At 35.4% G+C, this 26710-nt stretch overlaps 2 protein-coding genes across 3 annotated transcripts in view; one reads left to right on the forward strand and one right to left on the reverse strand.

Annotated features, from left to right (window-relative positions):
- LOC132557856 (2-oxoglutarate dehydrogenase complex component E1-like) overlaps positions 1-12685 on the reverse strand; it is a 30699-nt gene extending 18014 nt beyond the window's left edge. Inside the window, exons 1-4 of one of the 2 annotated variants that reach the window (XM_060222385.1) lie at positions 12618-12685; positions 11871-12495; positions 7568-7750; positions 2432-2534 (exon numbers count right to left, since the gene is read on the reverse strand). In XM_060222385.1, coding sequence (XP_060078368.1) covers positions 2432-2534; positions 7568-7750; positions 11871-12122 — 538 coding nt within the window. In that variant the 5' untranslated portion in view covers positions 12123-12495; positions 12618-12685. The remainder of the gene's footprint in view (positions 1-2431; positions 2535-7567; positions 7751-11870; positions 12496-12617) is intronic. The other variant, XM_060222384.1, reaches the window with a different exon arrangement.
- A 6732-nt stretch (positions 12686-19417) lies between these two features.
- LOC132557847 (uncharacterized) lies at positions 19418-21695 on the forward strand. The gene is made up of 2 exons (XM_060222373.1): positions 19418-20525; positions 21386-21695. The coding sequence occupies exons 1-2, from the start codon at positions 19418-19420 to the stop codon at positions 21631-21633; spliced, it is 1356 nt and encodes a 451-aa protein (XP_060078356.1). The 3' UTR covers positions 21634-21695.
- Positions 21696-26710: the final 5015 nt, after the last annotated feature.

Here is a 26710-nt window from a genome sequence, read left to right on the forward strand (position 1 = left end):
AATACTATATATAATTGACATTACTCATCAAAACATTGCATTTCTTTACTTCTGTTCTAAACAATACATGTTACCACTACCTACCAAGCTGCTCAATTTGACACGGTAAGCCCTATTCTAACCACTTAAAACTTAAGTTTTTTTTTTTTTGAAATTTAAAACAAAAACTACTGATTTTTGAAAGGGGTGATGTATGTCTAATTCAAGAAAAGAACCAGACCAGTTTTGTAAAGTAAATCTTGTGTTTACAATGAATCTCCTGGCTACTAAACACTATGTAATATAGGTTGACGACAAACTAGTGATGTTGACCTATGATATTTTAATGGAATAATTTTAGTCTTATAATTACATGTTTCCTGCTGTCTCAACTAACTACATGTACATCATGCAAAAAACTTATAACAATAATAGAACAGTTTCTCTGAACTGGGTCAGTACAACACGACAGAGGTATAAAACTTTTAGCCAAGGCATATAATCAGTGGAAAAACACTTGGACGAGACACCTGAGTCAGATTACAATGCTAGCTCCTTCTCACGTGGCTGGTACATTTTTATACTCCTGTTTGAACCAAACATTCATCTAATCTAATCAAGCCCATTCTGTAACTAGAGATTAGACTAAGAATGCCTTTCGAAATCACAGGAGTTCATCAACAACACATTTTATTATTTCAACAACACAATAAGGAGCTTGTTGTTTATGACTTTGCAGATAGTATAAAAAAAAATTAAAAAATCTTTTTCTAATCTGAAAATCTTATCATTGTAATATATTCTATGTAAACTCTATTCTAACAATAGATTCAATGTAGGAAAATTCATGGACTGTGAAAAAACTCTTAAAATTGCAGATATACACATAATGGAAGGTTTTAAAAGGGAGGTTGATTGTCCTCTGATTTATATCACATTTTTCAGATATTTTAATTGTTACTTTTTTTTTTAAAATTCAGTTTCAAATGGAAAACAAAATTGCAAAGTGATAAATAATTGCAAATCCAAATATTTGTCATGATACTGCTATCAGGTGCTGAGTCAAAATCCCTCAAACATATAATGATAAAAGATGGGACAGAATCATGTGTATAGGGAGAGGCTTGGTTCATGATATTCCACTTAAATATGTAATATAAAGGAAAGATTACAATTTTTTTTAAAAAGTAGAAAAATATTACAAACCAAGTGTTCATGCACAAGTCCAATTTTTTAAATGAAAATACTAATACTTTACAGAAAGACAGAAAAGCAAGCAATTTGGACACCACACTGGATTTTCAGGTTAAAATGTCATTATGAGTCATCTTATGGTAACTGTGAATCATGTTCCATTGTTTTTATTTCCCGAGAGAAACGTACATCACATACTTTAAAATCAGGCTTATAAAATCTTTATCTCTAACAGTGATGAACACTTGGTACTGCTAAAACTATAGCAAATCCCATGTCAACCTGTCTCCTTCCCTTCAAATTGCGTACATGAATCTATCCTACATCATTTTCTGCTTTTTTAGATCAACATTCTGGTGAACAATTTCAATCGATATTACAGAATAACCGAGGCTAGAAAATACCATTCTTCCCCTTCAATAAGCACCCCAAGTCTTAAATAGAAAAGAATCTTGCAATGAATTACAAATTTTTAAAATGAGAGTTTTGTGATAAATATTTAAGTAAGATTTATTGGTAAGATTGGAATTTAACAGAAATATATATCTACACTTAAATTTGAACTTCTGTGATCTCATTTCCTTCAATATTGGGTTCAAAATATCATTACAATCAAACAGATAAGAGACAAGCTAACATGATGATTTGTCTAAACTATTTTCGCAAATCACCTTTTGACAATTTCCATGTACATGATGCCAAAAATTAACTTGATTTTCAAGTCATGCTTTAAAATTTACACCTCATCGAAAATGAACAAAGGGAAGATAATTCCAGCAATGTTACAAGCAGCTGCTCAGAAAGGTTTCATTCAAAGCTACAAAAAAGGATTCTTTCAGGTACTGCTCTCAGAGATAAACAAACTCAGACTATAAACAATTTATAGACAATTGTCACAAAGAGAATATCAGTGCTGAGATTGCAATGTTCTACTATCAGTGACATGTTGAATATACCTGATAAAACATACTACTTGTATGTTTTACAAATCTTTGCATATTTTTCTCGGGAATTTTTTTTATAAAAACATGTTTATTCCTTTGATATCTGGCCAGAACAGGTTTATCTATTCTTTGAAGAGTACCTGAATGCTTCTCATAAAAATATATATACACTTAATATCTTTTTTTCACATTTTTTTCCCTCAAGGACAAATTTTTTAGATGATATTTAATTCAATTTGGTTAAGGTGCAAAAAGCTGATTTGCATAAGGTGAACAGTTTAACTAGTAACTTAACTTAACATCCAGTTACCCACCTAATCCATAGTTATTGAGTATCAACTCATACGGGGTTTCGGTATCTAGGTCAGCAGCCGCAATCCCCAAGGGATCCAGGGATGCGACATTGTGGCCTCTTGTCTGCAATTTCATATGTCCATAGTGTGTAAAATTCAATGGAGATTATTCAAAACAGACAACAACACAAACAATGTACCTTCAGGCTCCAATCTTTTTATAAAGAAACTAACAAAACTTCAGGCTGAATTTTGTCTTTTCCCCATTTCATAAATCTTTGCTTTTGAATATTGTACTTATTCTAATAAGTGTCACGTTCCTTTACAAACTGCCCATTCATGCTCTTCTTTTTTCTCAAACAATTTCTATACAAGATCAGTTGCAGTCCTTTACAAGGTAGATGTTAAGCCTTTAACAAAATCAACCTCACTAACAACCATTGTATAAAAATGTCTACTGATGTGCTGGACTGACCTTGACCTTTTTGTGATTTTTTAAAAAGCCCTTTTTTGAAGAATGTCTAGATTATGGAGCACTTATTTGAGTAAATACGGTGCATTTGATGATCTAAGAAGTAAACTGCTGTTAATTCTGAAATATTCTACCCAGTACGTAAAACATCTTTTCAGTTAAATCAAATTTGAATTAGACTTCATCATAAAGAAATTGGAGTCAGACAAAACAAAGGAAATAAAACATAGAAATCCTATAAAAACAGACCTTTTTACTAAACAATTACAAGTCAGAATCAGCGGAGGCTGGCGAAAATGAAAACAACGATGTTGGTAGAACCATTTCTTACTGATAGGACATACAAAGTATGACTGAATGACAGAACAAAAACAAAAAACAGAAAATGTGCAGTAGGCCTTATTTACATTGGATTGTATTGAATTAGGAATATTACAAGTAAATTCACTCCTTTATTATCTGTTTTTTCATATCAATTGACAGATCTAGGTTTGATAGGTTTACTCTTCGATATTTCATCTTCAAAATCCATTTTTTCATACCTGTAGGGTTGAATCTAATATTCAACATGGGATCCTATTGTTCTATACAAGAGGCCCATGGGCCTTAACGGTCATCTGACAAAAAGCAAGCCAAACCTAGAAAGTGGGTTGAGGTCATTCATTTGAACAAACTTGGTAGCCTCTCCTCCAAGCATCTTACAGGCCCAATATCAGCACTCATGGACTTTTGCTTGTTGAGAAGAAGTCGTTTGTATATTTTAACATATTTGACCCCTGTGACCTTGAAAGTGGGCCAAGGTCATTCATTTGAACAAACTTTGTAGGGCTCCATGCCAGCATGCTATGGGCCAAGTATTAGCCCCCTAGGCCTTCTAGTATTTGAGAAGAAGTTATTTAAAGATTTTGACATATTTGACCCCTGTGACCTTGAAAGTTGTTCAAGGTCATTCATTTAAACAAACTTGATAGCCCTTCATCCCAGCATGCCACAGGCACAATATCAGCACTCTGAGCCTTTTGGTTATTGAGAAGAAGTTGTTTAAAGATTTTAACATATTTGACCCCTGTGACCTTTAAAGTGGGTCAAGGTCATTCATTTGAACGAACTTGGTAGTCCTTCATCCCAGCATGTCACAGGCCCAATATCTACACTCTGAGCCTTTTGGTTAATGAGAAGAAGTTGTTTAAAGATTTTAACATATTTGACCCCTGTGACCTTTAAAGTGGGTTGAGGTCATTCATTTGAATAAACTTGGTAGCCTTTCCTCCCAGCATGCTACAGACCCAATATCGGCACTCATAGACTTTTGCTTATTGAGATGAAGTCCTTTGTATATTTTAACATATTTGACCCCTGTGACCTTGAAAGTGGGCCAAGGTCATTCATTTGAACAAACTTTGTAGGGCTCCATGCCAGCATGCTATGGGCCAAGTATTAGCCCTCTAGGCCTTCTAGTATTTGAGAAGAAGTTATTTAAAGATTTTGACATATTTGACCCCTGTGACCTTGAAAGTTATTCAAGGTCATTCATTTAAATAAACTTGGTAGCCTTTCCTCCCAGCATGCTACAGACCCAATATCGGAAAGTGGGCCAAGGTCATTCATTTGAACAAACTTTGTAGGGCTCCATGCCAGCATGCTATGGGCCAAGTATTAGCCCCCTAGGCCTTCTAGTATTTGAGAAGAAGTTATTTAAAGATTTTGACATATTTGACCCCTGTGACCTTGAAAGTTGTTCAAGGTCATTCATTTAAACAAACTTGATAGCCCTTCATCCCAGCATGCCACAGGCACAATATCAGCAATCTGAGCCTTTTGGTTATTGAGAAGAAGTTGTTTAAAGATTTTAACATATTTGACCCCTGTGACCTTTAAAGTGGGTCAAGGTCATTCATTTGAACAAACTTGGTAGTCCTTCATCCCAGCATGTCACAGGCCCAATATCTACACTCTGAGCCTTTTGGTTAATGAGAAGAAGTTGTTTAAAGATTTTAACATATTTGACCCCTGTGACCTTTAAAGTGGGTCAAGGTCATTCATTTGAACAAACTTGGTAGAGCTCCATGCCAGTATCCTCTGTGCCAAGTATTAGCCCCCTAGACCTTCTAGTATTTGAGAAGAAGTCGTTTGAATGAAAAGTTTACGGACGGCGCACGGCGGACGGCGCACGGCGGACGACGACGGACGAAGCATGATGACTATAGGTCATCGGACCCTTCGGGTCAGATGACCTAAAAATCTGGTGAAAATCTTTGAAGAACAAGTTTTTTTCCCTATCCAGACCAACCACTTACTCCTTAAGGGACCACATCCTTTGTTTAACATAAATAATGTTCCCCTGGGTCCAGAAAATATGACCTAATCTTGACAACATCACAATGTTATATTACAAAGTAATGTTTTTGCACATGTTTTTATGAATAATTCTTGTTTATAAAAGTCATAATTTGCATAAAAAATCTTTAATAATATAAAAGGTTTGGTCAAACCTTCCACATGCTATCCCCAAACCCCTTCCAATTCATTATAGACTGACAGATAGATGCTGGACCAAGAGGTTGTTACTCAATGGCTGCTATCAAAGACAGTGTTAGATTAAAATGCTGGAACCAAAAATCATACTCTAACCAAACACACTTATCACATACATGACTGTGTCTGGGACAATACTGTGTATAAACAGTAACGCCAGGATCACACAACCATGAGATGATGTTTGTACACAATATTTTTTTTTACATATATACTTTTGTTTATCCTGATGTCACCCCACACTTCTGTTGTTGTAACCTCATACCTGTAGATACTACCTACGTAGGTGTACCAAGCATAAATAAGATGTATAAATGGTGTAGGGATAATGACATGACACAAACCTGGGTAGTTAAGGTGTATGACCTAGATTAAGTGCTATATTGCCTTTCAATCTGTGACTAACCTACACCTGTGTAACTATCACAAAAAAACACCCATAAAATCCATAGATGTGACATGGACCACTCCCAGAGTTAATTCTTAGTACAAACATTCCAAACCAGATAAAGATGAATAGCTAAGAGCATTTTTTATCTAAACTAAAAAGATTGAAACAGGACAGAATCTCCAAAACAAGACAGGCACAAATTTTCCCTCATCATAAAACAACACAGATTTCTATACAGATTATTAATAAGTTGTTGTTTTCTCATAATTTACTCATTTTTTTGCAAAATATGTCTATTATTTGCAACATATGAATGGTCAGAGTAGATATATATACTATTGAAAACACATACTATATGTTAGGTAAAGTTGTCATCACTATCTTTGAATACCCTTCACCTTACCAAGCAATTCTGACAATGAAAACTGGATTTTATGTCTAACTTTTAATTTGTCCCTTACACATTGACATTTTCAGGGACATTACATATATCAGTGTTGATATGGAAAGGACACAAGTGCTTAAATTTCCCAATACTGCAAATCTGACCTCCACACTGACTTTAACAATTAGAATTTATGTATACTTAGACTAAGCAATCCCCTTCACATATAATCTTGAACGATTATAGTGCACAGAGCCATCTTTCCCTAGAGTCTCATGATGTCCAGTGTTCTTAAATCACACTTCAACCAAAATGTTTGCATGAAACATTTGATCCTTGTCTCTGATCATTTGATCCCTTTGAGTGACCTTGACCTTGAGGTAGAACACTGTAGATTCTTTGCCATTTTTATATGAATTTCCACATTACCTCTACAAATGTTACAGTTAGGAAGTTGACAATAACTTTGGAACTTGGAAAATCAAAGATGGTATCTGACACACTGTGTTTTATCTGCATTTGCAGTTGTTAGTAAACAGGGTGTGTGAGGATGTATGTACATGAACATATATATATATAAAACTTCTTCTAGAAAGAGCTTTCAGAAATTTATTGAATTAGTGAGAGATTATCAAGTAACATGTTTTCATAATTGCATTTTGAGATAACGAAATATTTATAAGAAACGATGAGAAGGATTTCTAAGTTCCAGAGAAATCTGTTCTAAATCAAAACAACATATAGTTACAGAGAATCCCATTTAATTAATAAGTGGAAAATTTAGATATCAAAGCAATGATGAATTGGACCATAAACCAGAGTACCAAGGAATAGTCTTCCTACAACCAAGGGCAGTCACTCTATATTTATTTTCAAATTTCCTGGGTATTACTGACTATTCCAATGCATGAGTAAACACATAATGGCTAGGATCATGCATTATACAGGTAAATCCAGCTTAACTAAGAACACGAGTACAGAGGAGATTACAAACAACTCTCAGACATGTTGCGATTGAAATATGTGGATTGGGGTTATTGCTGAAAAACAGACTTTGTCTTTATTATTATGAACAATGAACAGATGTACACATTTACATATATGTCATAACAGATAATAAATACATTGATATGCAGTGATGATTCAGATAATGAAAGTTTCAGTTAGCCTGTAATTTATTCATATTACAAAATGAAAATTGATATAATCTAATATTATTTAAAGTTTTCATTTACATTTCTGAATATGGACTCTTTGCATTTGTAATTCACAATCTGATCATAACTAATACTACAACAGATGTCATAAAAATTTTTAATTATACATCTTTGTCATTTCCATGTAAGTAATTTTAATATTGTGAGTCATACACACCTGATAAGCCCTTATAAGGGCCTGGACGGATAAATGATCAGTGATTTCTTTCTCCCCCAAAGCCCCTGGTTGCATGCCTGTGGCTCCCGCAGGAATCATGCTCCCACCGAGGGCAGGGGGTCTGGCATAGGCCTCTCCTGGCTGGGCACCTTTAGAGACCATTTTAAAATGGGAGTCCCATGACTGAAATGAGGAAAAAATCATTGAAATTTAGATAACTTTTATATCAAATATTTCTTTTTCCAGTCCAAAATGCCATCTTCCATATTCATTTTAGGGTTGTTGTGATGTCTGTAAATCTACTAAATCTAATGAGAGACAATAAAGTGATTCATAATGTGAACTACTGGTTAATACTGAGACTGCCCCATCCAGTACAATAACCCTTCTGTTCATAGCACAACACTATAATGGTCATGTGACAGTAATTTCACTCGTATTTTTAATTTGTGACATTTTCTCATCTACACAACTAATTACATAACCATGGCCTTTAATAAATTGTTGAGAAGATGTCTAATTCAAAACAAATCAAAACCTACTTTTTCAAATGTTTCAAATGGAACCAAAATCTCACATGTAAACCAACTTTTGTATCAGTTATCATTAAATGTGAAATTCAGGTTTTCCCCTTAAATATTCATCAACATGTTTTGTACAAGCTATGTTCAGGTCTAAATGAGAGTGTAGGCAATGTTGATACATTAGCCATATGTTTGTTAACTATTTTTGGCATCTACCGTATGATTACTATATATGTTACAATTTATTTGGTATTTACTTTCAGGTTTCAGAAATACAAACTGAAGTGAGGTTTCCTGCATATGTTAACACAGATAAGACAAAATTAGATTCATTTCTGGGTCTAATTAATGTTAAATTACATGACACATAACTCATTTCTTATCCATGTCAAGGTGTCACCTCTAGGTCACCTTCATGACCTTGTTACCCAAGACAAATACATTTACATTAATAATGTAGGAGTTCAAGAATCTACATTATTGTCTCTATCTACAATGTTTATTTTAGTATGTAATGACGAAGGTTAACTTTCTGACATGTTCTTAGTTGTATTTTACTGCAATAAGCCCAGGGCTGGGATTATTACGGGACAATGTTATGGTATTAGTTCTGTGTGTGAGGGTATGTGTGAGGGTGTATGTGTTGATGGGCGAGAGTATGTATGAGTGAGGGTGTTAGTGGTGTTTAAGTACTTAAATATTGACCGTATATAAAACAATTTGTCTTTATATAAATATGTATGTGTGTATCTGCAAGGGAGAATGAATAGTGACTATGTATGAAACAATTTGTTTATACAGAAACATGTATGTGTGTACATGCAAGCAGAGACATATGTGTGTTATGTATGTCTTTGATGCAAAAGAGAATGAAAAGTGACTGTGGATGAAACAACTTGTTTATAGATAAGTATGTATGTGTGTATGTGTATGAAACAGTTTGTTTATGTGTGAATATAGTTGTTTTTGATTGTTGTGTGTATGAGCATGTTTTGCTTGAGATATACAAACAATTGCTACTATAAGAGCTGTCATGTGTGCAAAGGTGTGTGTGGGCTTGCATGGATGAGCAATAGGCTGTTTCATTGTATATTCCCTCTCTGTATCAACTCATTGTATTGAATAAAATGATAAATTACAAAAAAAAATAAAAAAATGTTATGGTATTAGTTTACGATTTCACCAAACAGTAATATATACGGGTGTTTTTTTTTATACAATGCATAGGGCAAAGTCCAAACTAATTTAAACGTGGATTGACTGACAACCCAGTACCATGTCTCTCTTGTTATTTATTTCGGAACAGTCCGAGACCACAGTATAAAAGCAAGAACATTTAGTTATCAATGAATTCTAAACTTTTTTAATGTCCATGATGACAAGAAGAACTCAATGGTTGAACATCCGGTCCAGTAGTGTTTCATTGTTTGTTTATCAGAACTTTGTCAACAGCTTCAATATTGATTAACAGTTTGAATGACACAAGATTTCCATTATTGTAATCATGATCAAATATTTGCTCTTAAGGAGATGACAAAACAGGTCCTTAAAAATTTTAATTAACTAAGGGCTGAAACAAAATATGAAAATATTTTACACTAAACCAAATTTCCTATATAGATTAATATTTTGGCACCCGTGAGTATAGCTCAACATGTTTTAAGATAAGGCTATCAACAGATTAAAATTAAATAATGTTACCAAAGGTTACTCTATCTGTGCCATTGAAGGAGATTACAGACTATACATGGTTGTAATTAAACAGTATCTTGCTTGTTGCAAAGTTTCAAATTAATGAAATTTTATATTTTCTCTTGTTTACATGTAGTTCTATTTTTTGCAGTTGATTGTGGGAACCATTGTTTTATGTGTAAAAATTAATCATTTATAAAATTATGAAATTAATGTAATATAATGTACATGTAAATACAGTATGCCTATGTATAAACCCTGGTTATGGCTGATGTCATCTACCGTATTTACTAGTCTTGTTGAAGTCAAGTGTCAAATTTATCAAATCTATTGCCAATGGATGTGTCAGCATAATAGTCAGTTACATGGTCGTCTTTTTTACAAATCTAGTCATAGCTCAAGGCCCTGTCAGCATAATGGTCAGTAAGTTTTTTTTTTCAAATCTTGTCATGGCTCCAAGGTCTGTCAGCATAATGGTCAGTAAGTTTTTTTTTCAAATCTAGTCATGGCTCAAGGCTCTGTCAGCATAATGGTCAGTAAGTTTTTTTTTACAAATCTAGTCATGGCTCAAGGGTCTGTCAGGATAATGGTCAGTTAGTCTTTTTTTACAAATCTAGCCATGGCTCAAGGGTCTGTCAGGATAATGGTCAGTTAGTGAATTACTTATCATGACATAAGGGTCTGTATTAAGGGCAATGTTTATTGAGTGATTTTATCAAGTCTAGTTGTGTTTCAAAGATCTACCGCCTACATACTAGTAGGAGATGGTGAATTTATTCAATCTTGTGACTTGTCATGGTCCATGAATTTGTTTAGCGTGATGACTGATGTCACTGAATTCATTAAAACTAGCCATGGCCCATCATTTTAGTTAGGCTGTTGTTCATGGTGATTGAAGTTGGTAAATTTGTCAAAATTATTCCATCGCCAAAGTACTGGTATTCTGCAGTATAAATGCTTTTTGTATTTAACAATTTAAAAAGCTAAAAATAGCATTGGACTACACATTCAAAATGGTGTTCAAAGTACAACCTTATCAATGAATGTTATCAATATATCATTGGTAATTTCCAAAAACATAATTCCTTATATATTCTTGACGAGATAGCTGAAAACAGATTAATTCACCTGTAGACCTGGTATCAATGGTATGTGAAACATGTATTACAGAAACTACCTGGTCTAGCATCAATGTTACCTATATTTCCGAGAAATTTCTTTTCAACATTTTAAGCACAAGACATTACTGGTCATCATATACATATGAATGCTTGCCTCGTACATTAGCAATGACTGTAGGTGCTCTGCTTGTTATTCTCCATTAAAAACAAATCAACCTGTTACTAATGATTGTTGTCATTTTGAGAAACAAGAAATCAAAAATTGAACTTTAAGTTTAATTTGAATTTTGGTTGTTAATAATAGTCACCTGGCAGCTGTTTCATTGTGTTGTTAAACACATATCTTCATATGAATACTTAGCAAGTAAAATATTACAGAGTATGTAACATAGAAAAATCCCATTACAGTTTTCAAATTAAAGTAGATGTGGATTTGTAGACATGTCTATACACTGTAGTATGCTCAAATTTACAGCTTTAGGAATAGACACTGATGAAAAGGTTTTAGGTTAGTTATACAGATTCTTTCTGATATTTTGTCAACATTGAGTTTTGTATTTATTCACAATATGGTACAAGTAAAAGTGAACAATCTAATCACAGCACTAACCTTGAAGTAAACTTAGTGGGTAATCACCCGTCAAAAACAAATATTGATAGAGGAACTTTATTAGTAACTGATATGTAATTAATTCATGGCAATTAAGCTAGACATATTGGGTGAATGCGTAGAAAATATATGATAAATTGAAACACTTTAAACTTGAAATGTTTTGGTAACGCTTCAGATTTCAAAGTAGAGGAAATTCTGAAGTAAAAACTAACTTAACTAAAGCGAATCAGATATAATTAAAATTATTAACTGAAATATTTAGATGTAATTTGTACATCTTAATAAGTTAATACAACTTTTAGTATCAACCCACTACTTGGTAAATCATTCTGAACATTTCACATCACTGGTACCTTATGCACACTGTTGGTATCCTTAAGCCATGAATTGTACATTTCCTCAACATAAGCGGATGAGGTGCCATTGAGGAATGGTTCTGCAGCAGCCTTGGTCGCATATTTTCGAGCAGTCGGACCTCGGCCAGTTTGACTGTCTTTTGAATTTGAAGAAAGTTGGACCTGTGAGCATGGTCTACAATATTGCAGAACTTTTGTAGATGTTGCTGGCCTTGTAAGGCCACAACATATAGTCTTCACGCGATACATCACGTCCTTTTTATGTCGAAATGTTTTGAATTATGACACAACTTTGAAAAGATCCGACGATCCAGCCTGGCGTTCACACTAACGCACCTTGTTTCGACACATAAACACTCCTTTTCTATAGTGACCTTGTCAGAAAGGTGCAGATGACCTCCCCTGGGAAATACTACAAGTCAGGCAGGAAAATATCGACGAAGTGAACAGAAAGTCTATCAGTTTGATTAACTTTCTAATATATCAGCCATGTTACTTCGTAATCTTGATGTAATTCGTTGTGAACAAACTGTCATGGAATGATTCACACCAAATATTATGAAGGTGTCCTCGAAGATCGAGTAAGAAGATGGCGACTGATGGAAAACTTCACTTCTCGGTCCTGTAAGTAAACAGTTTTAAGCGTTATCAAGAGGTATAAAACTATATGCTTATATTAAATTAATAGCTCAATATATCTTAAATGCATACAAAACCGAGCGATTTATAATTTTGTGTACTTACGTCGGAAAAGCCCTGTGTTTTCTTATGCCGAACAGCCAGCTGTTAAGATATTGCTTATGACGTCACTACCAAACGTGTAATTTGTAACACGGGATTTGATTGGATGACACGGAGTTACCCTCCAAAAAGGATTTCCAATGGATATCCCCATTACTACATATGAAAAGTGGGGTTCAATACGGGTATTATCGACCGACTTTTTTTTCTGATACTTATTTTCGTTGTTATATCACAGATTTTTGTCATACTTAAACTTCAAAATATTTAAAATTCACAACACTTAAGTTTTACGTTTTTTTTTTCATCCTTTGTCGAATGATAATAGCGTGAAGATAAAATCAAATCATAAAAAAACGGAAAAGATTTTTTTATTCAATAATTTTCCTGTTGTCCAATGAAAACGATTTCAGTTGAACTGCTTTTTAAATTCGTACAAGGCATACACCACACAAAACATGCGTGGTGTAACAGTTGAATGATCAAGTATCAAAGTTGCCGTATCTTTTTTTCTATCTAGTATTTACACGTGTCATTCTAAAGATAGTAAATATATTTACTTGAAGAGTCCTAATCTCCATCCTGAATAAATAAAGCGAGTTGGCCTTTCTCGACATTGATGAAATAAAATGAAACCCCGATTTTTAAAAACTTCACGATATCACCTTCCGAAAAGAATATCATATTACGTAATATACCAGGCACACCTATTGTATAAGGATTTCGTGGTTGGGGCCAGTTTCGGAGATTGAATATCATGTCAAGTGGAGAAGGTGATATGAAACGTGCCTGATTTGATTTAAACATATCTTAGTGTACATAGGTAGCAATAGGATTGGGCACACGTTGTATAACTTATGAATAGGGAAGGGAGGGGGGAGAGAGAGAGAGCGGAGGAGGAATAGTAAATGGCCAAGAACAGAGCCTTGAGGCACGCCTGCATTTGTTGTCTTAACAGAGGCTTTACTATTTCTAATAAGAACTTGTTTTTATCTATTACTGTCATAATTCATTATCCAGTCAAGTAACTTACCTGTTATCCCATAATCAGTCAATTTCACTCTCAGTTCCCTATGCCACACGCAATCACATGCCTTAGAAATGTCACAAAATACTAAACAGGTAGGCTGATTATTTTCAAGGTTGACAAACATATCATAATACATTTCAATTAGCTGATGTAGAGTGGAATGTCTTGGTTGAAAACCTGACTGAAATTTGTGAGTGAGTGAATTATCTAAAATGTAGTTATGTGAAAAAAATTGCAGTTAGCCTTTCTAAAACTTTACCAATGACACTGAATAGAGCGATAGGTCTGTGATTTGAAGAATAGTGCTGGTCACCTTTTAAAACAATGCGTCACCTTTTGAAAAAATGCATCACTAAAGCATGTTTCCCTTGTTTGGGGGAAGGATCCAGTTTCAAGAGATGAACGGAAGATTAAAGAGAGAAGGTAAGCAACTGTATTTGCTGTGTATTTTAACATGCTGTGACTGACGGTGAGAAATCCTTCATATTAGCAACATCTGATAAGATCACGTAACTATTATCTTCATCATAGGTAGCAAATTAATTTTTTTGTAAAAAATAGTTGTAAAATTCATTTATTGATATTTTACTTTGATGCGAGTTTGATTAACCCGATAACTTAGTACATCCCAAAGATATTTCAGACTGTCTTTCATAGAATTTCTTATTTTCTTTTCGTTGTCAACTCTGAAACTTTTATGTGTTTGTTTACTACCTTGTTACATTTTACGACTTTTAAATCTCTTTTGTTCACATCATTTTTATGTGTACAATAATTATCTTTAGCTTTATGAAATTCTGTACGAGTTTTGTTACAATATGCCATAAATCATGGTCTGCTATTTTAATCACTATTTCGTCAGCGGTGTACTTTGTAAACAGTTTTACGTCAGAATGATTTCTTGTCAGCGACAGTAAATAAATGATTGATAGCTTTCAGCTACATCATCGATTTCATCATTTGATATTTCATCAGGTTGTTTCGATTTCACTTTCTTCTGATAAAGAAAGTAGATAATCTTGATCAGTTGAGGTAACATAAGTAAAATAGTAAAAAACTGCCTTCATCTGTTAAATCGTTGTGTTTATTGTTAACACGTGTGTCCGCACAGTCTGATATAATCTCTCTCCTGTTATGAACATCAGATAGTACGGTGAACATCAGATAGTGCGGGATTAAAATCTAGAACTTTAAAATTCTTTTCGGTATGTTGATCACGTTAGTCAAATTGAAGGAGATTATTATTATTACATAATACCAGAAAGTCAACATTGATATCGAGTTTCATTCAAAGCTGTTTCAATTGAGAAACGAAGGAAATCCTAAACAGTGTGAGGACTATTTGGAGGTTTGGATTCAAGGCATTTTTACTTAGAATCCGGACCTCCGCCCAAACAACTTCACCGGAAAGAAAATGCAACGACACGTGCACAGGAGACTGAAAGTGTAAACATTAATCCCCTCAGCTGGAGTTCCATGGTCTTTCCGGTACATATTAAAGTCCTCTAATAGTATGTAAATCAAGGTGTAAAACATGTCACTGTGGATAAACGTGATATTTCGAGTGTATTACAATCAGTAAGAAACACTGCCACCTTCATCGGATTATCCTAGTCTATTCTAGTCCATTCTAGTCCTAGTCCACTCTAGTCCATCCTAGTCTATTCTAGTCCATTCTAGTCCTAGTCCACTCTAGTCCATCCTAGTCCATTCTAGTCCATCCTAGTCCACTCTAGTCCATCCTAGTCCACACTAGTCCATCCTAGTCCATTCTAGTCCATTCTAGTCCTAGTCCACTCTAGTCCATCCTAGTCCATTCTAGTCCATCCTAGTTCATCCTAGTCTATTCTAGTCCATTCTAGTCCTAGTCCATTCTAGTCCATCCTAGTCTATTCTAGTCCATTCTAGTCCTAGTTCACTCTAGTCCATCCTTGTCTATTCTAGTCCATTCTAGTCCTAGTCCACTCTAGTCCATCCTAGTCCATTCTAGTCCATCCTAGTCCTAGTCCACACTAGTCCATCCTAGTCCTAGTCCATTATAGTCCATCCTAGTCTATTCTAGTCCTAGTCCACTCTAGTCCATCCTAGTCCATTATAGTCCATCCTAGTCCTAGTACACACTAGTCCATCCTAGTTCATCCTAGTCCTAGTCCACTTTAGTCCATCCTAGTCCATTCTAGTCCATCTTAGTTCATCTTAGTCCTAGTCCACACTAGTCCATCCTAGTTCATCTTAGTCCTAGTCCACACTAGTCCATCCTAGTTCATCTTAGTCCTAGTCCACACTAGTCCATCCTAGTCCATCCTAGTTCATCCTAGTCCTAGTCCACACTAGTCCATCCTAGTTCATCCTAGTCCTAGTCCATTCTAGTCCATCCTAGTTCACCCTAGTCCTAGTCCATCCTAGTCCACTCTAGTCCATCCTAGTCATTTTCCATCCTAGTCCATCCTAGTCTTTTCCACCCTAGTCCATCCTAGTTTATCCTAGTTCATCCTAGTCCTAGTTTATCCTAGTTCATCCTAGTCCCAGTCCATCCTAGTTCATCCTAGTCCTAGTCCATCCTAGTCATTTTCCATCCTAGTTCATCCTAGTCATATTCCACCCTAGTCCATCCTAGTTCATTCTAGTCCATCCTTTTCATATTCCATCCTAGTTCATCCTAGTCCTAGTCCATCCTAGTTCATTCTAGTCCATCTTTTTCATATTCCATCCTAGTTTATCCTAGTTCTTGTCCATCCTAGTTCATCCTAGTCCATTCCAGTCCTAGTCCATCCTAGTTCACCTAGTCATACTCCATCCTAGTTCATCCTTGTCCTAGTCCACATTATTCCCTCCTAGTTTATCCTAGTCATATTCCATCCTATTCCATCCTAGTCCATCCTAGTCCTAGTCCAGCACATTATTTCCCATCATATTGTATATTACATTATTCACTACTATCTCGTACACTGTTTTCCTCTGTACTGTTAGGCTTCACACTGGTTGTAATATAAGAAAATCTACTTTGATATACATTACAAACCCGAAAAATGTACAGAGGTATAACAGCACGTGATATCGTTTAATTCAACAATAAAAACAATAAAAATACGCATTCTGTATGGACCAAAGAAGAAGGAGAAGAAGAAAAAACAAGAACAATAAAACAACAATAACAACACAACAATAACAACAATGTAATTTGTATCTAAACCAACCAAACTCCTCCCTTGATACGTATGTAGTCCCCCCCCCTCACACACACACACACACACACACACACACACACACACACACACACACACACACACACACACACACTTTTCCTTACCCTCTATCTACTAAATATCAGTAGACACCGTCTTTACCAGACCTTAACTCTCTTAAACCGGTTGTAGTCCCGATAATTAAAGTATATATTTCAAATTAAACAAGAACTGTACTTAGATTTACGCATAATAACTTCCTGGTCTTTATAGAAAAACAGAATTGAAAGAGAGTTTGTGAACTGCAAAGTTATACAAATTCAGAACGAAATGAAATAATCCTTTAGACAAGTTAAAAATGTTTCAAAGTTGTAATAAGCTTCGTGTCGACAAATTTTAATCTTATAATGGTCCATACCTATAAGTCTGCATATACTACATATATATATATTACTATATTTACATCTATACAACATTCAGATTTTTAAACACTTCTTTCGATAACGCATGCGTTAGTCCTATGTCAATGTTGTTTAATACAAACAAAAACATGGTGACAAATTTGTCGTTTAGTGCGGAAATAATAAAATTTTAAGTTGTTGTGGTCAATCTACAGGTTTTCGGAGAGCTGAGTACATGAACACTATAACCACTATTTGACATTTGGCTTTACTGGTTAATTCTGAAATGTTTCCAGAGTACGTATCCTGTATATATCGACCAATATATGGCCTTCAAACTTGGTGTAGACACGCTTCAAATGAGTACATTTTGTAAGTTGTGAAATGTACAAAAATTGTATACTACGTCCTTAGTTTGACCTTTAACAATAACCCAAGTACGTTCACATCGACAAAATGATCGCCTTCCGGTGGGAAGAGAAAATACTTCGACCTCGGCTTGTTCTTTGACCTTGAATTATACTAACTAAAGTTTTTTTTGCTGTCTTACAGGATCACGTGCGTCTGTTTATATGTCGGCTCCCCTTTGTCCTGTTGGCGCACAAGATAATTATACTTTGCTAATTGGAAGTCGCGAGTCAATTATTGTTTTTCAAATAAACAAATATACACCTAACTATTGTCTTTTAATTTTAGATATTCACGAGACATATATCTTGTGTAACATAATTATGGCAATGCACTGTAAGTGGACAAGACATGTACAGAGTCCGGTATTACTGTGTGATTTTTGCTATGTGGCTTTTGTATGTTTGTTTTATTTCGTTTTTCTCGAATAGGTAACAACAAACATGCGTGCGATGTCCTACATTGTGTGTATTATATCATCGTATTTACAAATCGAGAAACAATTACAACAATAATTTGGCTAAAAAAATTAAAAAGATGAAAAACAACAAAAAAATTAAAGACGAATTCATACAATAACTAGAAAATGAGTATATATCTATGTAAAATATATTTTATGACGAGAGGTATTTAACAAGAAGGATCATAGTTTCTACATACAGTCACGCATTTCACAGTTCATCTGATATGCTTTTCAAGCTAATGCAGGATCAGTATTATACCTTGATAAACACTATTGTCGTGCTTTCTGTTATTTTCTACGTACCGGAAGTGGGACACAACGGGTCATTGTCTGATGCCCGCTCTTTATCGCAAAACAAAATTCTTCTGAAAAATTTTAAAAATAAATGAGGAGGTTTTCGTCTCGGGTATTGAAGTTCAGTGTACCTAAATACAAGAATAACGCCGAAGTTTTGCATGGTATTTTTCATATCCTGGTGAGGTATGGCATTGAAAGGAAGTGAATTTAGAAAACAATAATTTTGTCTTTTACAAATTTACTGCCATTGTTTTCGGAACCATTTAATTTTGTTTCAATTGTTTGTGAAGGTATTAACAATTTCCGCCCCCTCGCTTCAGACTTCAGATTGTGATAAATATCGAAAAGAAAAAACTGGAAAAATAACTATAATTTTCATATTGATCAATATTAGGGTGAAACAAGTTTAAAACAGTTGGTCACACCCCTTGTATTGGTCACTGCGATCAGGAGTGTCAAAGCCCAAACTGACAGCCACAGGTCGTAATAAATGGAGAAGGTGTAGTCAATGAATTTATTACATCGTCAAACGACTTCTCCATGTCCATTGTTGTTAATAGTTGTGAGAAACAAGTAAAAGTCCTCTCCACTGACGTAAGTTGCTGACCGGTATGACCATTTGAGTAGCTGAGTGAGGATGTGGATATACGTAAAATATAAGTAATGCATTATTCCAGACTTTTATAACAATGAGGCCTCAATACATCAGTTAGTTCTGTAAGTCTGAAATTTCTTGGGTTTTCCGGACGTACGGGAATTTGTATCATCTAATTGACGTCATATTTGACGAGGTACATATGTCAAACTATAAATGGACATCGACAAAACAATAATTTCCAAAGACAGCATTGGCTAGGAGTTAGAGCACAACGACAGCATTGGCTAGGAGTTAGAGCACTATGGACACATCCATGTACAGAAAATAATTAAAAGCAAACGAGCGTGGCTGGTGTTACAGAAAAAGCATACCTTATTTTAACATCAAATTCTTGCATCGAAACGGATTTAGCTTAATGGCAATGTCGTCCATAGCCTTACTGAAGGCCGTCACGTCAGGACGTTCTCGACAAGTTCGTCTCTTGCTGGATTCAGGTTCGTGTAATGTGGATTTTGCAGACGAGTGCGGACAGACACCGCTTATCAGGGCGATATTTATTGACATGGAATCAAGTCGGGATACGATTATCCGTATATTGTTAAAACATGGCGCCACGGTCGGTAAAACTGATGTTGTAGGACGGGACGCACTCGCGTGGGCATGTCTGTACGGACGTGATGCCAACGTTGAACAACTCCTTGATCACACTGAAGGTGAACTGGATTTAAACAGACCGGATGTCAACGGACAGACGCCACTCTTTCACGCGGTCACTTCCGGAAATGCGTCCACAGTTAAGTCGATGGTAGAGGCGCTGTTGAAATACGGGCTTTCCGTCGACGTACAAGATTTCTTTGGTACGTCGCCCCTTATGCTCGCCATGCGGCTCAACCACGACGTCTGTGCGAGTATTTTAATCCGAAACGGCAAGGCCAAGGTTGGACTCGGGGTGAAATATCCGAATGATTTCAACAGAGCGGAAAAATGGGCAGTTCAAACTATGAGAAACAGACAGAAAACGAATAGGTCAAATTTCTCGCCCAGAGTTTATCCCTCAGAAAGACCCCAAATGCCACGTCATGGCCAGAGGAACAGTTTGGTCAATGGTCAGGTTGCCAAGCTACAACTTCCGCCAAACTCCGACTCGGAGTCGGATTTATCAGAAAGCGAAGATTCAGAGGTCCTTTCTATATACACTTCCGGTCCGGAGACAGACGATATGTTCAAATATTGTATGAAGTTTGCTCCAAAGATATCCATTCCCCCGTCTATACTGGCTGTCAGCCCTTCATCAAGCACTGTCGCCAATGCTTCTAGTAGTGACGAAGTCGACACTTATTCTACTCCGTATAGTGACCCTAAACTGGATCAGAATAAGAACTGTCTAGGTCAACTTTATGGATTAGTTCAGGACCAAATGGCAACATCCTACCGACCGACGGCGAAACCATTATCGTCGTCCCCATCTCCTTCTCTGAACCAGCTGGAGTCTGAGCGGAGTGAAGTCAGCAACAGGTCCACGAGAGGAGGTAAAAACACGTTTAAATTGCACGTTTGTTTCATTATTTATAAAGTATACAATTTTCACCGTAATGGGCAATACTGGAAGTCCAAATGAGGCGCGGCGGGACAAATTATGCATAAAATTCGAGCTATTTAGTATACTTTGCACAAAGTTTTGCAAGAAGATTGATTTACCAGATGTATTAAGCGCCGCGCCTCGCTCCGCTAAATACCGATAACCAAAGAACGCATGGAGTATTTCATGTGAAAAATTGAATACAGCTTCGAAATACAAGAGTTCCAAGCTTTTAAAAATCAAAATCTCTGTACACAACAAATCAATAACGTAAATAACTGATTGCGTATCCAAAGAACTGCTATCATCACGGTGATTGGCCACTTTAATCTGCCGGGAACCAATCAAATGATTTATAATCGTGAAACTTCAGATATTTTCCACCAGAAGTTGTTTTCTCTTTCCGCGAGCAAATTTTGTTTAGGCGAAGATAGATAGATAACACACTCCCGAATAATTCAAACGACAAAATAAGATGGACCGGGGTTTCGAAGATGTCCTTTATATTGGACAGAGTCTCTGTAATGTTACATTCATTCAGGGATATATGAGTTTTCTGTGTGTTTTAAAAAAAATCCCCGAGTTCGAATTATTGAATTTATTATAACGAGGACAATAGGAAATTGTTAGGGACCAGAGATCTACCTCTAGTTTAAGTGATTTGCGAATTAGAATTTGTACGACTGCCTTTCAAACCGTAAGTTTTGTAAAGAGACATGTTCCCAAATTCCATTTTCACGTTTATTACAACGTGTACATGTATATCTTCGTGTTGTATGAAAAGGAATCCATAACATTTTTTACTTTCAGTAAGAAAAGGAACCGACAAAATGCAGAGATCAAATAACATGACTTTAAAACATCAGACCATCGGGATGTCATTTGAAGTGACACCGCGAGGAACGCCATTATCAGATTCAAGAAACTTCCCCTCCCCAATACAGAGAGGAACCACATTTCCCCTTCTTTCGGACAGACGGACAGATCTTGTGAACTGCAGAGATAAAAACATGGAGAGAAATTTCCGAACTGGTCACAATAATTACTCTCTCATGTGATAGCAGCATTCTTCATCCTTTCGCCCACGGTTTTCGTTTTCTTTTACTTACGCCCAATGAGACTGATGGAATGGACAATGTGACAACATGTTAACATTACCATTTTTTTTTTGTAAATCCTGTGTGATGTTTGTGGAATCGAAAATCAGACCTGAATACTACTTATCAATGATAGTATACTACAGAATGCCCATTTGAAACTAGAATGATTTCGTGACAGAATAATTTTGCTACTCTAAGGGATATGTCATGTACAAAACAGTATCACGTTTTAATTAATAGAATATGTCCGATTGAAAAACGTTCTGCTATATTTTGCTTTTGTTTCAATAAAGTCGTAACCGTATTCTTGTAAACGTATTTTGGACAAATTTTTAGCCGACACGGATTGGGGAGGAAGGAAAAAGGGAGGACGGAAAAGGGGAGGAAGGATAGCGTTTCCCGTTGTCGAATATCTGTTAAAAATGGCCGGGTAGTCATACTCATTTACAGGGAGTATAGTATCCTTTCACCTTCGACAGGTTTGTTACTGATGGACACAATGTTTAAAAGTATACTGTAACAGAGGAAATTACGATGAGTCCACCATCTTCGTATTGCATGGTATACGCTGTTACTCAGAACAAAGCTACATTTAATGCAATGACGCTGCCATGGACAGTGGATACGTTCGATCAATTATATGATGCTTGCCAAGATACCGTTTTGTAACAGAAAGTTCATCTTGTTAAAAAAGCGACATGGAAATACCATCATGTAAACGTAATCATAATCCAAACTAGAATTCAATAAAACCACGGCAAAATATGAACAAAAGAAAAGATTTACACGGTGACTCCTTAAAAAGTGCAAGGAGAATAAGATTAGGTGTTCTGGAAAAGTAAGCGTCTTCTGCTTCATCGACGACACCCGCCATGTAAATCTTGGTCAATCCAAATAAGTAATGTCATTCTCTCAAATGAGAACAAGGTATACAGCAACGGTAACAACGGACAAACTAGCAAGATTAAACAAGCCAAGCTTCATATCGCAGGAAGTATTAGATTTTTTTATACGAGATTAATTTTGGCGACCGGAGAAAACATTGATTGATTCTGCAAGAAAGCGGTAAATAAATTCCATCATCCCCACAGCAGTAACAGTTTCATTCATGGGATACCGCTAATCTGTATACTTCACGCTTGACAACAAAGAAAATATATATTTCAATCTAATTTCATCGATCTCTTGTTTAACATTGGGCATACCATGTCAAATGGAAGAAAATGAACAAAATTATTAGATTTCAACACTGTCTTTGTTAGTTAGTAAAAGTGATCTTTTTTATAAATGGCTTACCACATGGGTTGGCATCAACTGTGAAGCCCGTGATTTCTTATCGATTTCCGGTTCGCTTGTGTTCCTCCCTTCAAGTAACCTTTCGTTTTCGTGCCTCTTCTATTTCCACTGTAGTCTTTCTTCATTCTGGTGTGTCCGCGATCCGTTGTAATGTTCTTTGAAGTCTCCTGTATTTCCATTGTTGTAGTTTTTATCATAATCTGCTGTTTTTCCTGATATTGTTCGATTTGGTGTCTTCTTGTAATGCAATGTTTGATGGTCTCTTCTATCTTTGTTGTGGTCTTTCGTTTTAGTGTTTCTCAATTTCCATTGGGTTCTTTCTTCGTTTGAGCGTCTCTTTAATTTCTGTTTGAGTGTCTCTTAAATTTCTAATGTCCTTTTTGTTGTCCCAATTTCCTTTCAAATCTTGTTTTTTTCTCTCTCAGTTTCTGTCCTTTTTGGGCCTCCTTAATATCTGTTATTTCATTTCAGCGTCTCTTTGACTTTTGCTATAGTCTTTCACTCAGGTACCTTCTTGATTCCTAAAGTTTGGTATTTGGCTATGTTTTCATTGTAATTTTTCATTTTCCTAGTGTTTCCTCTGGTTCAATGTTTCCTTTCCTATCGACCAGTTCTGAAGTTTAAAATTGTTTGCATGTTACCATTTGTGTTCCTGTAACAGAGACCCATATCACCAACTTAGATATCTCAGCTTTCACTTGATTTTCCAAATTATACTGTTACCCTCTCACCTCCCTCCACACCCACAAAAGGAAGGAATTTTTTAACTTCATGTAAAAACCAAATTGATTTATTTCCAATAATGGGTCCTACCCACCTGCAGAACCTTTATTTACATGAAATTGAGTCTCCTATTGGGCCTTAACCCTCAGGCCCTAGGCCCAAACCTTATTCACTAAAGATGATTCTGGACAGGGTAAAACTAATAAATTAATCCCAACAAAAGGATTAAACCAAACTAGGGATCTTTACCCAAGGATGCTTCACACAAACTCTGGACTAGATCCTTCCTACCAAAGGATTTCCTGGTAGTCCACATAGAGTTCCCATAAAGATCAGTTCCGCCAATTATACAATTATGAATAAAATTCACCAGGGAGGTGGGGAATCGGGATCAAGTCATCTGAACGATTCTGAATCACCATTACCTGCCATTATCTGGGGACATTTCCTGCCAGGTTTGAGTAAAATCCAATCAATGGTGAAGAAGTCATTTTAAGAAATTGTTGATGACGAGAAGGTATGGCATAAGTCTGGGCTAAGTGAGCTAATGATGGAATAGTTGAACATTACTTGAAAAGAAAATCAAACACATGCTATACAATGATTTAGTGACTTTTGTAGGTTTTATTTACTTCAATCTTACATAACCATACAACATGAATCAATACATAATCTCTCACATAAGCAGTACACATGATACTAGTTCGTCAACAAAGGGAATCACCAATGTATTGCAGTTTTATATGTAAATAACAAGACAGGTAAAATCAATAAAACATATCCCCGAAACACCTCACCAAACCAGATTATATACCAGGTACAGAGTACTTTCCTGTGGTGTCTATATCACAGACCATATATAAAAAGGTGTCATTGAAATTATACCCCCCCCTCCCACCCCCAAATATCGCTGTGGAAATTTTAACTTTAGAAATATTTGCTGACATGTGGGATATTTTCAAGCAGGCAAGAAATATGGAATATTTAAGAAGCAGGTGAGAAATTATGCAACAAAATACTGCAATTTGATATGAAAAATGGCATGAAAAATAACCCCCCCCCTCCCCCCGCCCTAAAATTAAAATTAAGCATTCAAAACAAACTGTCACAAGACATGAAAACTTTCTGGAATGAAGTCCACATATCAATCGTGCTTTGAATTGTCCTTGGCGTATCCATCCAAATCCAATTATATCTAAATATAGTTATAAATATATCTGGGCACTGTGTATGAAAAGTCTACCGAGACACAAGTTTGACAGTCAATTTAACAAATTACACTTAATTTTCTCACAATTATATCAATAAATAGTATAGGAGTGAATCTAAATGACTAGAACTTAAATTGTTTGATACATTATGCAAGGTTATTTTACATTCAGGTCACATATGTTGGTGTAATTCATATACGTTTCTGGATATTTCAATATGATTATGTGAATACCTGATTTCTTTTAAATCATCAATACACTGTATATAACAAAATATTAATAATTTGAAACAATTTTTATCTAGAAATAGCATCAATTGATGTATATCTAAAATTTTCCAAATGAGACAGAATTTATAAATACATTACACAGAGCTGTATATCATCTTCATCTAAAACAACGCCTTAAAACAAAAGTGAATACATATTAGTATTGTTTAGTTCCAGTACTTGCCTACTTATCAACCAAACGATGAAATATTCTGTAATATTGCATGTTTTTGTGGGGACAGAATTTCATGTGTGTGTGTGTTTTTGTTTTCTTCAATTTTCTTTTTTCTTGACATTTGTTGTAATGGGTAAGTAATCCCAGAAATTCCGCAAATATCAAAACTTTTGTCATTTTCAAGAATTGATAATTTCTTGATTGTATTGATATGTGGATTAAAAAAAAAAAAAAAAATACCCCCTAGAGAAAATTCACCTTTTTTAATAACATGCAGTACAGAAGCTCCTTTATGGCAACAGACAGCTAATATTACCTGCAGAGATACCAGGTAGGTTCACAAGGATTATACCAAATACCTTCCCTCTCTACCTGTTGATGTGATCATGCATGATATTATAATAACCCTGTCTTTCTTTTTCTGTCTCTTCAATTTACCTCTCTCTTTTTCCATTATTTCCTGGATTATTTCAAATTACAGTTAACAAACTTTACTGTCCATGTATGTACATTTTCTATACCTACTCTTTACACTAACTTTCCTATTTCATATCTCTATCAACACGACCCCTGTGTATTTTAAACATCATCTTCTATGGGATAACCTTTCTCTGGTTAAATAGTTAAGAAAGTAAAAACTACAAAATCATGTGTCACATGAGTTACAATTATGCCATAAATTTAACATTATAATATAAAGAATGCCATAGCATTAACCACATATAAACAGAACACTTTCGTTTGGTCCATTTCCAATGAAATCAAAATTAGAGTATGTGTGAACAGAGGTGGAGGGTGAAATACATAACAATATAAATGTTTTCTCCTGTGTTGTTATACAATGACATAACAAGGTAATCAAGACATACAAGTTGCACCTACAATGATGTGGAGACATTCACTACGCCAGGGAAGTACATCATTATCCTCACCACAAACATCCTCCCAACATGGTGAATATGAAAAGCCTGTTTCAGGTAATGTCATTTATTATAAACAGCAGGAAGATCTCGTACAATATTTCTTTATCAACAGCTGTGTAATAGTGGGGTAGAAATTGAAACAGCTTTCCTACAGATATCGTGTATAAGCAGTTGTAAAACTAGTAATTAATATCATAAATGAGTGGAAATTATAGGTGGATTAATATAATGGGATTACCCCGATCCTCCTCCATCTGAGATACAGAAACCAGGACAGAGATACATAACAGACAAATGATGAGGTGGACATAAAAGATCATAACATATCATACTCACACAGCTGTAACTTAATATAACTTTTTATCAAGACTTAGGAATTCCTGCATGCTCTAATCAATCCAACTTTTCCCTCAAAAAATCCTGAATCTAGAAATATAT

Source organism: Ylistrum balloti, unplaced genomic scaffold (genome assembly GCF_031769215.1).
Source record: "Ylistrum balloti isolate Yb309-2 unplaced genomic scaffold, AGI_CSIRO_Ybal_v1 Utg370734, whole genome shotgun sequence".
In the NCBI taxonomy this organism is placed as follows: Eukaryota; Metazoa; Mollusca; class Bivalvia; order Pectinida; family Pectinidae; genus Ylistrum; species Ylistrum balloti.